The sequence below is a fragment of the Pristiophorus japonicus genome, chromosome 12 (genome assembly GCF_044704955.1).
Source record: "Pristiophorus japonicus isolate sPriJap1 chromosome 12, sPriJap1.hap1, whole genome shotgun sequence".
Taxonomy (NCBI): domain Eukaryota; kingdom Metazoa; phylum Chordata; class Chondrichthyes; family Pristiophoridae; genus Pristiophorus; species Pristiophorus japonicus.
This window is the reverse complement of record NC_091988.1, coordinates 175,393,312-175,408,732: the sequence shown is the minus strand read 5'-3', so window position 1 is coordinate 175,408,732 and position 15,421 is coordinate 175,393,312. Positions and strand designations below refer to the sequence as shown.

The 15,421-nt window shown below is 40.0% G+C and overlaps 1 protein-coding gene across 2 annotated transcripts in view; it reads right to left on the bottom strand.

Moving 5' to 3' along the window:
• xkr7b (XK, Kell blood group complex subunit-related family, member 7b) overlaps window positions 1-15,213 on the bottom strand; it is a 225,262-nt gene extending 210,049 nt beyond the window's left edge. The window contains exons 1-3 of one of the 2 annotated variants that reach the window (XM_070895078.1): window positions 15,094-15,213; window positions 14,767-15,009; window positions 14,594-14,733 (exon numbers count right to left, since the gene is read on the bottom strand). In XM_070895078.1, coding sequence (XP_070751179.1) covers window positions 14,594-14,733; window positions 14,767-15,009; window positions 15,094-15,213 — 503 coding nt within the window. Of the gene's footprint in view, window positions 1-14,593 lie in introns of both variants that reach the window. The other variant, XM_070895077.1, reaches the window with a different exon arrangement.
• Between the last annotated feature and the right edge of the window lie 208 nt (window positions 15,214-15,421).

Here is a 15,421-nt window from a genome sequence, read left to right as displayed (position 1 = left end):
TTAACTATCTCTGCTTCAAGGAGAATACCCCAACTTCTCTCTATATAACTGAAGTCTCTCATCCTTGGTACCATTCTAGTACATCTCTTCTGTGTCCTCTCAAAGGCCCTGAAATAATTCCTAAAAGATCGGGCCCAGAATTAGACAATACTCCAGCTGAGGCCTAAACAGTGTTTTATAAAGGTTTAGTATAACTTTCTTGCTTTTGTAGTCTATGTCTGTATTAATAAAGTCAAACATCCCATATGCTTTTTTAATAGCCTTCAAAAATGTGTGCATATACACCCCCAGGTCTCTGTTCTTGCACCCATTTTAATATTGTACCATTTAGTTATGTTTATGTCCTCATTCTTCCTACCAAAATGTATCACTTTGCACTTCTCTGCGTTAAATCTAATCTGTCTGACCATTTCACCAGACCGTCTATGTCCTCTTGATGTCTGTTACTATCCTACATTTCCAAGTTTCATGTCATCTACAAACTTATACATAATGTGTATTTCAATGGTCCTAATACCAACCCTTGGGGAACACACTGCATATTTGCCTCCAGTCTGAAAACAACCATTCACCACTACACTCGGTTTTCTGTCCTTCAGCCAATTTCGTATCCACGCTGCTGGTGTCCTGTTAATTTTGCTTACAAGTCTATTCGGTGATACTTTATCAAACAGCTTTTGAAAGTCCATGTACACATCAACCCTCTCTGTTATTTCATCATCAGTAGCAGAAAAATTGCATATGTTAGGAATGGCTGGTGAGTAGACAATTAAAGCCCAACAGAATCCAAATTCTATGAATGTCATTTACATTGTGTGGTGCATAAATTCCAGCATAGACCAGTTGGGCCAAATGGCCTCTTTCTGTGCTGTATATTCTATTTAATTGTGCCTTGGAATGCTTTTCTATGTTTAAGGTGCCATATAAATGCAAGTTGTTGTTGTTGCTGTGCCAAGACAATCCACTAATAGCCATAGCGGCTTATACACTAATGAATGCACTACAGGCTACAAATATTAAATCAAGTACTGCAACAGAATAAAACAGTTTCAAAGAAATATACACCATTTGAGTGGTTCTGAAGTACAAGCTGTAAACAGAACCGAAAGTGGTTCATAAGCAGCTAGTGTCAAAGATTTAATTATATTTTTCTTTAATTGAAGAAAGTTGTGCATCTGTTTCGTTAGCACTTGAACTCAAACAATAAACAATATCATATAACCCCACCACTTGGGTCATGCAAAATAAAATCTGAAAAGTATGCCAACTACAAACAGATTATGGCACCAGTAACTTATCATTTTGATCATTTATAAAATACTTCTCTTAATTGATTTTACAAAGCTACACTGCACATTCAATTACATCCATTTAATGAATGTCAGAATTATCAAAAGATGCTTCTTTCTTTATGGTGTACCCATCTATTCTCAGAGAATCAACTCTCCACTCTCAAATCATTCAGATAAAAGTCATTAACACAGCAAGTAAAGTGAATTATGGAAAGGAAGTGGAGCATGATGTGCTTCATTGAAATAAAGGCCATAATCCCTGGGAACATGATTTAATCTGCAATCTATTCACCTTAGGCACTTTGCAATATCCTTAAAAAAAATTACACCAAGTGAATGAAAATCTGCTTTTTAAAGTTGCTAATTTGGAACAGCAAATGCAGATTGTGAACCCAACGTTAGTAAATGTGGCAAAACACTGAACCTTGGTCAGCATTCTCCCTCAACAATGCAAAACTAAATTTGAGATACAGCTATAAGTGAAGCATTTTGATAACTCAGTTCACTGCCAGATTATTTTTTTCTAAAAACAAACATGACGACTATTTATAGAACTTTAGGTACGAAAAAGTTTTGGGAAAGATGGGAATGAATAGAAAGATGTGCAATGCAATGCGACAATATATTTCTTTGAATGTGGGAAGAAGATATTTATTTAACTTATTTTGCAATACACATTGTGCTTAGTAATATGTTGTAATCTTGTAAATAAATGATAACTTTAAAAGCTTTGGATTCATATGGACTTCGAGGTTTTATGCAACATTCAATATTTTGTTCTTAAACAAGAAGCAATTAGTTTCTGTACATTATGTAGCATTCAACCTTTGGTGTATCAGGAAAATCAAAAATAAACTCTGAACAAATTGCTGCACAGTTTTAAAAATCTGCTTCAATTATCATCGCGCAATGAAGTCAAAAGCTACTTATAGCCAAGGCAAATGACTTGGTGAGGTGTGGCATGAAGTGGCAACATCCTGCAAGAATTTCAGTTAATTTCTCTACATTTAGGGCTGGATTTTACCAACCTCGATGGGTCCGGGGCGGGTCACGTCCGTCGCGAATCCCGACCCTGCAGCTGTCTCGATCCTGGCCTCCGACATGATTTTACGATGATGGGGCTTGCTTAGCCCGCGAGGTTCCCAACCAATTAAAAAGGAAGCGGGTCTGATGACATCATCTAATGACGTATCAGCTGGTTTCCTTAAAGGGACCATGGCCACATTTATTTTGCCAGTTGTGCGGTCAGTGTTCTGCAGCATTGAGGTGCTGCAAACACTGCACAAAGGTGCAAGGCTGCACCCAGGCTCTCCCATCGAGTCACAGCATGCAGCGAGGTTCTTTTCACTTCTAATGGGCAGAACAGACCTCCCCAGGAGACCAATACAGCCTGGTCACACATTGCACAGGAGGGTACAAGCAGGGATGTCATCGGGAGGACCTGGCTGCAGTGGTGCAAACCTTTCAATGATCTCAGTAGATCACGAAACGTTACTGCAGAGCCACATTCAACCTCATCCTGCTGTGCCACTCATCACATCCCCATCATTGCCTTTCCTACCCTACTCCTGCACATTCTTGCTCACCAACTTACCTTGCACCTCCACCCATCCCTCTCGATCTATATTATCACTTCGCCATCTCACGAGCATCCCCTCAAGCTCATCCTTGTCCAATCATACCAAACAACAACAACACACAAAAGTAGGCACTTGTGTGTCTTATGCAATGTTCATGTAAAGTTTCTGTTAATGTGTTGTCAAACATTGAAATCTTTATTTTCAACACTTTATCTTCTTGGCAGATGTGTGCACACCTTTGGCAATGTCTTAGTGAGTTGTAGTTAATGGTGAGACATAACATCCCCCTCCCCTCCCCCCCCCCCCAATTTTGATGAGCATGAAAGGAATGGCTTGGTCATTGTAGGAATGCTTTATGGTGTGGTGTGGTGCCAACCTGGTGCATCATGTGGCAGCCAGGTATACAGGGTCAAGTGAATTAACTGTGGCTATGGTGAGGCCATTCCTGGCAGCAATGATGCCCTGTGTAGCATTAGGTGATTGTGGAGAATGTTGGTGGTGATACTGGTGTGCCTGATGATGTCGGTGTTGGGATTCTGAGCACCAAGGTGAGTTTTCTTTCAAGGGCATCGATGCTGATAGAAGCGATCTGTCAATGGAGAGAGAGATTCCGAGCACCAAGGTGAGTTTTCTTTCAAGGGCATCGATGCTGATAGAAGCGATCTGTCAATGGAGAGAGAGAGAGAGGTTGCTCCAAGGAGGTGATAATGGATAGAGAGTTTACTTCAAACCTCCATAAAGCTGAAAAGTGTATGCCAAATCCTGAAGGCTCCAGCTTCTGAATATAAGTTAAACAGCTGTGAAATGGTAGCTTTTATACCACTTTTTCAGCTGTCATCTATTCACAGCATTGAGAACGTGACATACCTAACGTGATCTCCGAGTGCCGGGAACCTCGTTAAAAAAGCTGGACAAATGGTAAGTACCTGGTAAAATGCCTTTCAAATACCTCTAAACAAGCTGTTAATGATTTGAATTGGCTCCCCTTGCCGCTTGATGTTGGGTCTGTGAAGCGAAGTCAGACCCGGCATTTGGGAAACCGACATGGAGGCGGGCTGAAAGCAGACTTCTGCTCCGCTGTCAATCACTGCAATTTTGACAGCTGACCCGCCTCCAAACTCGCACTCACAGCGCTGGTAAAATTCAAGCCTGACTTTATGTATCAACATTTTACATACAAAGGTCTTGGAGGCAGTAAAAATGTTAGCTTCTGATGGTCAAACTTTCAAAAGCACAGTTTCTTTAAATTATGAGTATTGATTTTTCACAAACACAAATTTAATTGAACAAACGAGCAACATTTTACAAAAAGTGCAATTTGTTTAAATTCCATTCATGCAAAATACAAAACCAGGCTTTAGTTTTAAAAAGCTAATCAATTTTCACCACATCCTGTCATATTAATACTTATGAAATTAAGTAAAAGTCAGCCAGTTAAGTCATTACCTTATGACCGTCAACCTGTTTCACAATATCACACTAATTTACACTAAAACATTGCATCAATGAGAAGTGGATTAGTAGACAGGAGAAATCGTCATACTATTTAGCAAGATGGAATGTTGGAAGTTCAATTCTAGGGAATACAAGCTCAGAGTTTCCCAGCCAGTTTCGCCTAAAATTTTACCACATCATTGGACTCATGTTACACATTAAGCAAATGGCCTTCTAAGTACTGCTATGCTAGACTTGCAGCCTCCTCACTTACCTCAGAAATTATGAATGAAACAGAGGCAGCCGTTTCAGTTCACTCAGGAAGTCAATACCAAGGGATTTGAAGAACAATTCTTCAGCAGTATCTGCAGGCATTGGCCCTTGAGGATCACATGGTATGGAAGATACAAAACAGAAAATGATATACGAAACTGCCTGGGGATTACACTCCTGAAAACAGCTGTTCCTTTTGTGATTCTAGTTTCAAGTTGCAGGGATAAACCATATCAACAATTCTATTAAAAAAGAAACAATTACTTTGGTAACCTTACTCTCTTTTGAAACTGCAAGGTTAGGTTATATTAATGCTGTCATTCCTTATAATTCATATCTATGTATTTATTCAAAATCTTGAGTTAGTACATTTTAGGGTAGTACGTGTAGCTAGTGAGACAGCGTAGCCTCACGTGTATGTTGGCGATAAAAATGCACTGTAGACTCAATTCTACATTTTTGCTGTTTTTTTTTACTTCTGACACTGATGTTTCTAAAAAAAATATACAGTTTCTCAAAAGAGAAGAGAATTTACATCAGCAAATCTGTAGCTTTATACATGGCAAGTTGGTTGGATCTGTGGTCTTATATGGATAGGATCTTTATGCCGTACAACACACACACAATGTAGAATTGTGCTGCGATGGTGGAACTGTATTTAAACTGAACTGTCCCTTTAAAGCCACAAAGTCTGAGGGGCCGAAATTCCCTTGATAACACCGCCCAGTAGCGCCGGCGATGGATGGCAAAGGCCTACCATCGGCAGTAAGTGGCATCCATGCCACCATCGAAATTGAGTTGGTCTTTGGTGGAGGCACTAAGAGGGAACGCTGCACCCTCTATTGCCACCCACGTGGTGACATCATCGGCGCCACTGTCGCGATAGTGTGTTTCTATGGTGGCCTTACCGGCAGGCGTTCATACAGCCTGCAAAAAGTGGTGTGACATAGCGGATCTTGGGCAGAATCGCCCAAAGATCAAGGTAAGTTTTTTTTTAAATTTCAATATTTATTTACCAGTTGTACCAGTAGGGAAGTGCGTGTGGAGCTCGGAGAAGTTTTAGGTTTTTTTCTTCATGTTTTTCCAGCTCGCATGCCAGTAGCCTTCCGTCGTGAAATTGAGTGGGCCTCCTATGCTCCCGCCCCGGTGGCACCTGAGGATGAGTGTACAACGCCACTTTTAGCGCTGCCCTCACCTTTGGCGGTTAAAACTGAATTTGGCATTTTGAGGCTGCACCTAATGCCCAGTGCTAAAATCAGCACTCAGGTGGTGAGACCGCCTCAAAAGCGGCCATAACCAATTTTGAGCCCTAACTATTGTTATTGGTACATCCCGAGGTCAATTACAGGCCAATCCACATTAGTTACATCCAGAATGCTTTCATTCTGATTCAAAAGAAATACTTTTGTAAATATGACATGTTCAAGTACAATGGGTGGTGCAGCCACAACATTTTTAAGGGAGTGAGGGTTAAATCATTGTAAATTAATTTCATGTGATAGACATATGCCATACTCCAATATGTTAAGCTAGCTGGCAGAGTTGTACATGCTCGGTGGCAATATGCAATTGGGGCAGGGGTGGAAGATAAAAAGGAACAAAGGAACACAATGCCATCCAGGTTTTTTTTAAGCTGTGGGTTGGGTCACTGACCCTTGCTAAGCGCTTACTGTTCCCATTGCATTGGTTATACAGTTCTGACCCCTCAACTATGCTGTCTGACATCAAGATAGAACTTCCTCCAGCTGAACAAGCCATTCTGTTTGGTTCTTGCCAAACATTCTACACAGCCCGATTCCATTACCCACACTCCGATTCCAATCCCACCCTAGATGCTCATTTAAAATGAACCCAACAGTGCACAACCTTGGACTGAAAAAGGGAACTGAAGCTTCGCTCAGGGTTATGCAGAACAGCATATCATCACTCCAAAACCACTGCCTGCCTCCTTCCCCACCTCACCGATTTTGAAAGCATCATTCACACCTTTGTCACCTCCAGGCTTAATTTAAATAACAATGTTCAGAGTGTTTGTACAGGAGGGAAAATACCACAAGCATGTTTATAGTGATAACACTGAAGCATTTTTCTCTTTTTAATCCTTTCATGTCAGTACAGGGTATTATTGAACCTTTCAAATTTGGCATAGCTCCAAGTCACATTCCAGAAATTCACATGTATATTTTTCTTCACACCACCAATTAGATTGGGCAAACAGGTACAACACACAGGAATTTTTGTTTTCAGTTTAAAATACAATCTGCACCGTTTGATGGGCACGCCTTCCCCCCACTCCCCCCCCCACCCCGATACATTTGCAAACCAATTATGCTGCTTATCTGTCTCACATTATGTCATTTGTTGTCCTCATCATTTCAACACAAACTCTTACCTTTTTTAAACAACCTGTTCTGATAGGTCACTATGTAGACTGTTGAATGACAAAAACACTAACAAAAATGCTGCTGAGCAGTTGTACCTTATTGCTGTTAAAAAAAAGATAGAAATTTAAGAAGGCACCATCTCTAAAAATTCAGAACAAACCAAGGGCATTACTCTGCAGAAACAGCGATGATGCTCCCTATTATACAGATCTGGTACAATTGTACTTTCACACTGCAGCAGGTAATACAGCACAGCTCGTCAGCTGTTTTTCTTTGTTGTGTTAATAGGTGTATCATTCCTATGCTGATCATTATAGTCAATCCCAAACAAATTTCTTGCATTAGTAATGATTAGTAATGATTATGACGTTTGAACTGCTCAGCTTCACACAATATAGTTCACGGTTTAAATGGGATATGCAAGACTTAAATATAATTCTATTAAAATTAATCCCGCACTAAACAATAAGAAGTTGCTGTAATTTATCTTTTATGCAGTACAAGGATACTCGAAGACATACAATGGATGCAAGAACAAAATTGTAGTAAGTTTCTTTAGGCACCATCAATAATACCACCTCCAACTCCTTTTAATGATTATTACTGTATGTGTTGTCTTGTGTACTGCTTTTGTTTAGAATTTCAACACAAATAGTTCTGGGCTATTATGACAATGAAACTTTGCTGTTATAAGTTTGGGTCTTGCCCTTGCCTTAGATATTCTTGGGCACTGCAGTGCTTATCACTCTTGCAAGTGATCTTGCGTTTTGGGGTGTAGCCAAATGGTCCAAAATCTAACTATATGATAGCATAACCCTGGGATGAAGTAATAGTAACCCGTTGTGATTTGAACTGGATATGTCTTTTGCTGTCCTTTCACATATGACTCTCCAATATTTCAAGGGTAGCCCAGGAAAACACTTGGTAAGGTGAGTCCAGATACAAATTGTTTAAGCTGCTTTATTTCACAGTGAGTGAACAAACAGAGCAACAGTTATGAACAAACTCACTTAATTTGATCAGTACAACTTATCTCCCTGCAATAATATAAAATAATGTACATGCTAGCTTCCTCAAAGGTGGGTCATCTTGGATGACAAACAAAAAAAACTTCCAATGGTCCACCTGCATTCTAAGCAACGAGTCTGGTAAACAGTTCCCCTCACAGCTTTCTCACAACTTCCAGATTGTCACCGAGATTTTGCTCTCTTTTATTATCTGTTTCTATCCTGAGGGGGAAGACCTCTGTCAGACAATCTCTGCTGAGTCTCCTGAACCCAAGAACTCCCAACAAAATGGGTGTGAGGTGTTTACCAATTACCAGGCTAACTAATTGCTTGCTTACAGACTTTAGGGGAACAACTTCAAGTTCTTGTAAACTCACTTTGGATTTGGAAAAGAATTCCATTAATGCATCAAGTGGAAAATGATCAAATCCCAAAACATTCCAAGAATCATAATGGCCGCATTTTGCGGTAGAAATAATGGTGAGGCTATCAGTGCTCACCATTATTAAGGAGTAAATCAGACAGCAACTTCCAGCATCCGCAGTTAAATGCGGAAATCAGGAAGTTACTGTTCGAGATGCCCTGCTCCTCCAGAAGCTTCGCAACGCTGGTACCGTTGGGGTACTTCTGATAGATATCCATTAACATGCCAGAAAATGTTAGGGCTTGTCTATTCCCGTGTAAGTGAATTTTTAACGGCATGACAAGTCTAATTACTGCCAAACGACCTCTCTGGCACTGAAAATTAACTTTTAAAAGTGTAGAGACTCATTCCTTCAGATTTTAGTTATTGTTGGAGATTTTTTTTTTAAACATTTTCTTCTTTTTCCTTCTATCTCCCTCTTAATCCCATCTTTCTTTCACTTTCTGTATATGATTTGGCATTGAATTAACTATTCTAACTTGCACTTCCCTCTTGCGTGTCCCAGTGAGAATTCTTCAATCTGATTGGCTAAGGAGACACACCGTTGCTTTTCCTGCTCACACACGTCCCTGGCCCCTGTAAAGAAGCCCATAGAAAGTCTGTAGGCGAGTAAGTTTGCTGCTATCCACAAAATATGGGCCAGAAGCCACATGCAAGGATTTTTTTTTGTATTTTTGAATTAGTCAAATTGAACAAGTATCACTTCACAACAAACAGATGCCAATATTGCATTCAACTAGAACAACATTTATTGAAAGTGTCTTGCAAGTTCTGCACTTGTTGGAATGGAATGTCAACTATTTTACTTTTTCTTTAGTGATCGAGATAGACATACAGTGTCTGGAAAAAGGATGGTGGAAATGAAAAACTGTCATTGTAAATCTGGGTATGAATCTAAGACCTGAACTACACATTTTGAATTCCTGATAAGGAAGAGCTGTTCTTTTTGGTTGAGTTACAAGTACAATTCTTACTGCACTCCAGACCTGTAATTATGGGGTATACAATTAGCATATTTTAATCAACAAAATAAGAATTTGGGAGGCAAGTCATTCATCTACAGCTAAAAGTTGCAAGTGCAGTATTTGGAAAGAATAAAAATGTTCTTAGTCTGCTTAATATGACATTAAAGCAAAAACTATTTTTTTCTTACCATGAACTTAAAAGAATACACATTCACTCGGTGTCCACTTATTTCTAACCTTTGTTAAGCCACTAATTGGAAAACTATAACATCTAAGCATACTATATGGATCTAATTTTCCAGTGTAAAAATACAGCTACAAACAACACAGCTGACAATAACTTTCATTCCCGCTCTCCACCCCCACCCCCCCCACCCAGCTCCAATTTAGCAGAACATTTTTTCAATTATGTTATTTTAGTTTCTGCTTTTCTGTATTGTTAAAATGTCTTTTCTACCTGGCCTAACAGCTGTAACGCAATGCACGAACTATTGCTTTCCAGCAATAACTGGCCTCTAGGGGGTGATAGAAATAACTTCCTAGTGGGGAAATGACTGGCGTTCGCGAGTGGCTCTGCCAGTGGTGGAGTAGACATTGTGAATGGCTGAGTTAAGAGTGTGTTGGACAAAAAAAAAGCACACACTACCTTCTCAGAGGAATGAAAATCAATTATCTTTGTACTGCAAAACTAAGACATACTACAGAAACAAATATCAGTATCCTACAGCAATCTGAGACACATTGATGCAACACTGTCACTGTAATATATGAATAACAGTCATTAGCAAGTATTTTTTTAATATTCAAACTTTATCTCCTTTAAATGCAAAGAGAAGAATTAGAATTTTCATTCCCTTCGGCATCCCAGTATCCTATACATTCTTCATTAATCCCAATGTTGCTTTTCTTTAAAACAATAAAACTGCTTTTTAAAATATTTAATCATTGTAAGCCTGGATAATAGTTAATTTTCCTCTCCTATTCTTAACTCAATTAGTTTAGACTGCAAGTACATTGCAAATTAATATGTTTTCTTTTTTAGAAAAACAAATACAGTTGTATGCGGAGAGTGCACAATAATTACAACCCAGGTATGGTAATGCAGACTAATAATATCACGCATCTAACAGAAGTATTTCTGAGCAGTCCTAGTACAAGACACCCACACATGTAGATGACACTCAATTTCTAAACTACCATCTCCCCAATCTCCCCATGCCTAATTCTCTGAAATTAGAAATGATACAAGTGCGGTATTAAAACTATAATTAACCTAAATACACCAAAGTACTATTAAAACACCTACAAATTCACCAGCCAGCTCCTCCTGCAGCTTGGATCTTTCTCAGTAGTTCTCTGCAGGTGTTCCCTCACTACAGGTGTCAGAAACCAACATTTGTTAATCCACTCGGACCTCTCCATCCTCAGAGCTCAACAAAACTCAACGCAAGCTCGAAGAATAGCCCATCACCTTTTGTTTAGGCATTTTATAACCTTCCAACATCGAGCTCAACAATTTCAGATCATAACCTCTGCCCATATTTTGTTCCCTTTCCTCCCTTTTTTTTTTTAAAAATAAAAACTTCCTCCCACCCCTTTTTATTTTTTTCTCTATTTCCCGTGGCAGCTGGTAATTATTCTGCCATTCACACCCTATCTAGACTCATCTTTTGTTTCCTAACATGTGCTATTACCATCTCAATTTGACCCATCATCCCTTTTGTCTCTCAAATCTCTTTTGCCTTCCACCCTATCACAACCTTCCCTTTTGTTCTTTCCTTCCCTCCCCCTTTCAGGGGCCCAGCACTTCCTTAAGAATCTGTTACATTTTGAACTTTTGCCAGTTCTGACGAAGGGTCATCGACCTGAAACGTTAACGGTTTCTCTCTCCACAGATGCTGCCTGACCTGTTGAGATTTCCAGCATTTTCTGTTTTCATTTCAGATCCCAGCATCTGCAGTATTTTGCTTTTGTTCTTCCCTCGGTTCTTCAACTCCACAAATCACACACTGAGACAAATATGCTTGATAATAATGTATGCGAGACTGGAGCACAACAATGTGCCTTAGCTAAATGTTCCAACATACATAAAATAAATTTAAAAGCTTCTATAAAAGCAATATATTATTTTAGCCTAATGTATATCTTTAAACATCGGACAAAGAGCTGGACAATGGCAGAAGTGACTAAACTATTAAAAAGAATAAGCTTAACAGGATTTTGTGAACCATTTATTGTGACAGATAAATAACACTGGCAAAGAGATTTAAGACCTTCAAGTATTTCATTCTTTTTGATCATGTTTTTGGTTACCTCCCCAGAGTCTTTTCCTATGACTACTCAGCTTCCATTTTCACCTCAAGCACATTGAGACATCTACTATGCTAACTATGTAGTATGAACGCAAGTTGTTGCCGTAATAGTCTAACACCCACATTGAATCTCTAAACTCAGCAAAATTGTATCTGAATTAAGCCAAAATGGGCAACCATCTGTCCTATCTAGGGAATAAGCTATAGTCAAAAATAATTTTTTTTTAAAACGTGATCATAGGTTGGAATCTTTAATCAGCCAGTCATAAAATTCCTATTCAATCAGATTCATCTATTATTTCAGAAACATCCCAGTGTTTTCTGGACTTTAAAGCTTTCAAAAAGGATTACTTGCTAGGCAATTAATTCCCCCATTGCTGTTGGCAAACTGAAGGAGCTTATTGTCTCAAATTATGGTTTCCTCAATGTCTTTAAAAGGCATTTCCAAAATGCCTTCAAATTTAGTCAACATTCTACCTTGACGATCCCTCACAATTGAATGTCTTTTTAACTTTTGGTGATTAAACACTTTCATTTCATATACAACATGACTTGATTCTAAGAAAAGCTCCTTTTTCTCTGCCTCAACAAACCTAACATTATCACAACTACATAAGAGCATCCCTCCTACATTAGTGTGAATTCTCCATTCCCCAAACCACTCGTCTCGACAGTCTCTCTCAATGAGATTGTCAGCCTACCACGATGGATCCATACTCACTAGGATCTGGGTGAGATTACCCAAATTCCTTTTATCCTTATAGCCAGCTTAAAAAAAAAACAACTTTAATTGCATCAATCTATACTGGATTTGAACTCAATGGGGAAGGACAGCCTGATAACCCACTGCACTAGTCTTTAATCAAGTTTGAGCATACAATGCAGAAGTCAAATGAAAACACCGTGTTTTGAAATATTGATTAAATTCTAAATACAACAGGGGCATGCAGATACACTAATGTTACCATAACATTTAAGTGGCTTGCATATTCAAACGCAATAAAAGTAGAGTTTCAGGATTCAGATACCAGTACAGTACAGCATGTTCCTGAACAACCTATATTTTTAAATTCACATATCAGCTCTGCTATAAAAAACTGACGATAAAACAAAACCAATCTGTTTTATTATAGCAAAGTCAATTTTCTATACAAAATAAGCTCAATAATAAAAATCACTGAGGTGGTTAGTGGGTATACAAATGAGAGATGTTAATTACATTCTTGAAGCAATCTGGCACAGCCTCAAATATCAAACTACACAGAAGCGTTCTAGCTACCTCCATTCTAAGAAAATCAAGTTAATAGTCCAACGAAACATACTGTAAGCCTTTAACCATGATCAGTAACTTGTTCAGTAAAGCAGAGTTGCATTAACACCTGTGTAAGTAGCTAATTCAGTATTATGATTATTATTACCTTACATATTCAGACATAACAACATTCTATGAGATGGTTAAAGTACTTTAAAATTAGAAGTTGCTTTTGTTTTTGTTTTGAGCAAAAACATTAAGTACAGTGGTCGTGGACAATGATTTAAAATAGAAAGTTCCATTATTTACATTTGAAAGAAATGCAATTGAAAAATGCACTTTCTGCTAGATGTATTATTTGGAATGCTGCAATCAATAGGCGGTCCTAATGGGGGAGGGGGAGTTTTGTGGTTCCCATCTACTAGAACAAAAGAAATACCTGCCAGAAACGTAGTTCTAATGAGATACTCCACTATTTTAAGAGCCTACTACGAGAGTACATTTGAAAAAGGTATAACTGGGTTCCTATTAGGTTTTGCCACTTAGCTAACTCAGCTGTTAAACTGCAAACCAGAAAAGTGTGCATTATGAAGGCATTACTGAAAATGAGGCTAATGAAATCTACGTTAGCTTGATTATTGGCCATGTAAAAAATTATAGAATTCTTACATTAATACTTGAAGCACATTTTCCAAACTGGTTATGATGAGTCGGCAGCTCAATAGTTGTTTCCTATTTAAAGGTTATCCATGCAGGAGTAATTGTCCAAATAAAAAACAAATTTATAATTTATCACGGTTCTCTCCAGAGCACCTATGTCCCTGATGTACTCCAATGGTGCAAATCCTCTCCGTTCTTGGGACTAAGGAGAGGTCAGGATTTTTTATATAAACAATTACGAGTAATGCTATTTTAAAAGTCAGCAGTAATTCCCAACAATGTTTTGAGCCAGCAATTATGTGGTTGTAAACTTCTACCTCTATTTCTTAAGTCTACCATTCTATCTTTCTCTTGGCAACCCCAGCCACTTTTGATTAAAAAGATAGCTTGCACGGTTATCAATATCCAGACAAACATTGGAAATCACCCTATGCTTGCAGTGTTGTATGAATTGAGCTAAAAAGTTTCCAGAGAATAAACTATCAATTTTGATGATATTTCCAGGTATGAACTCACAAGCGGATAAAAACTTAGATGAACACAGTAAAAGTTATTTCAAGACCATCATTGACTAGGACAAATAGTTCTCCTTTTATCACCACCTTTTGCAAAATTAAATTGATCTTCTAAGATTCTCACTCTTCCTGCTCAGAAGCTGGTACAATGTATCCACAATTTCTTTATTATATGCATTAATAACATAGCTTATGAACAAGTTATCAATTTGGATTCAAAACAGTAAAGCTGAAAGACAGCAAGTCACACCACACAGACTGGGGGTCCTATTTTACCTCTAACAAGGGGAAGTTACAATAGGGGAGGGGGGTTATGTCTTTATTCAATTGTTCCCTTGCTTACATAAAACGCCCGTGGTATTATCTGAACAGATTCGCACGCAGATCAAAATCAGCTCAGTGGAATGGGGCTGGGTGTGAAAACGGGGGTTAGGAAGTGGAAGCCAGGAGCACGCAGCGGAATCTTGCCGGCTTTAAAAAAAACATTTTTTTTACCTCCAGACCTGTCCGAGCTGCAGGATGTGGATGAGAGACTGGACGAACCACACGCACAGTCGGCAGCAGGTCGTGGTGCCGGCACTCCGGCGCTGCCTGCCTCCGCTGTCCTTGGTGCTGAACGGACGGGCGGCTGCCTCCTGGCCGGTGGCTCCGGCTCCTCCTGCCGCCACCGCCGCCGCCGCCGCCGCCGCCCGGGCGCCGCTGCCGCCGCTCGAGTAGTCGTAGACAAACCACCTGAAACTCAGCACCTGCACCACCAGGGACGGCACCACCACGAAGATGAGCGTCAGCCCGAACCACCAGTAGTCGCCCCTGTAGTAATAGTCCACCGCCAGCCACACGTCGGTGGCCCCGTCCGAGAAGAAGACGAGCAGCGCGCCCAGCACCCAACAGCAGTCGGCCAGCGAGTACTCCTGCCGCGGCCGGAGCACCGAGTTGACACACGAGCTGTGGCAGCAGCTGGAGCCCGGCTCGCAACAATGGGAGGAGGCGGCGGCCGGGCCCGCGCTGCCGCCAGACAATCCCCTCTCCTCGCACTCGCTCTCCGCCGGGCGTTGACCTAAATTCTGCAACGAGACGAACGCCGTCACTCCCATCCCGTCCGACTTTGCAGCCATGTTCAGCGAAAAGAAAAAAAAACCCACACACACACACAAAATGCAAAAGCAGCGAACCCCTCTCCTTCTGTGGACTGAAGAAGCGACGGCTTTTTATTTTGAAAAACCGCCTGGGCGAAAAAAAAAACTTCCGGCGGCTTTGGGTTGGGCTGAGGAGAGAGAGAAGCGAGGCGAGCTCCTCGCTCCCCCTCCGCCACTGCTCCTCCCC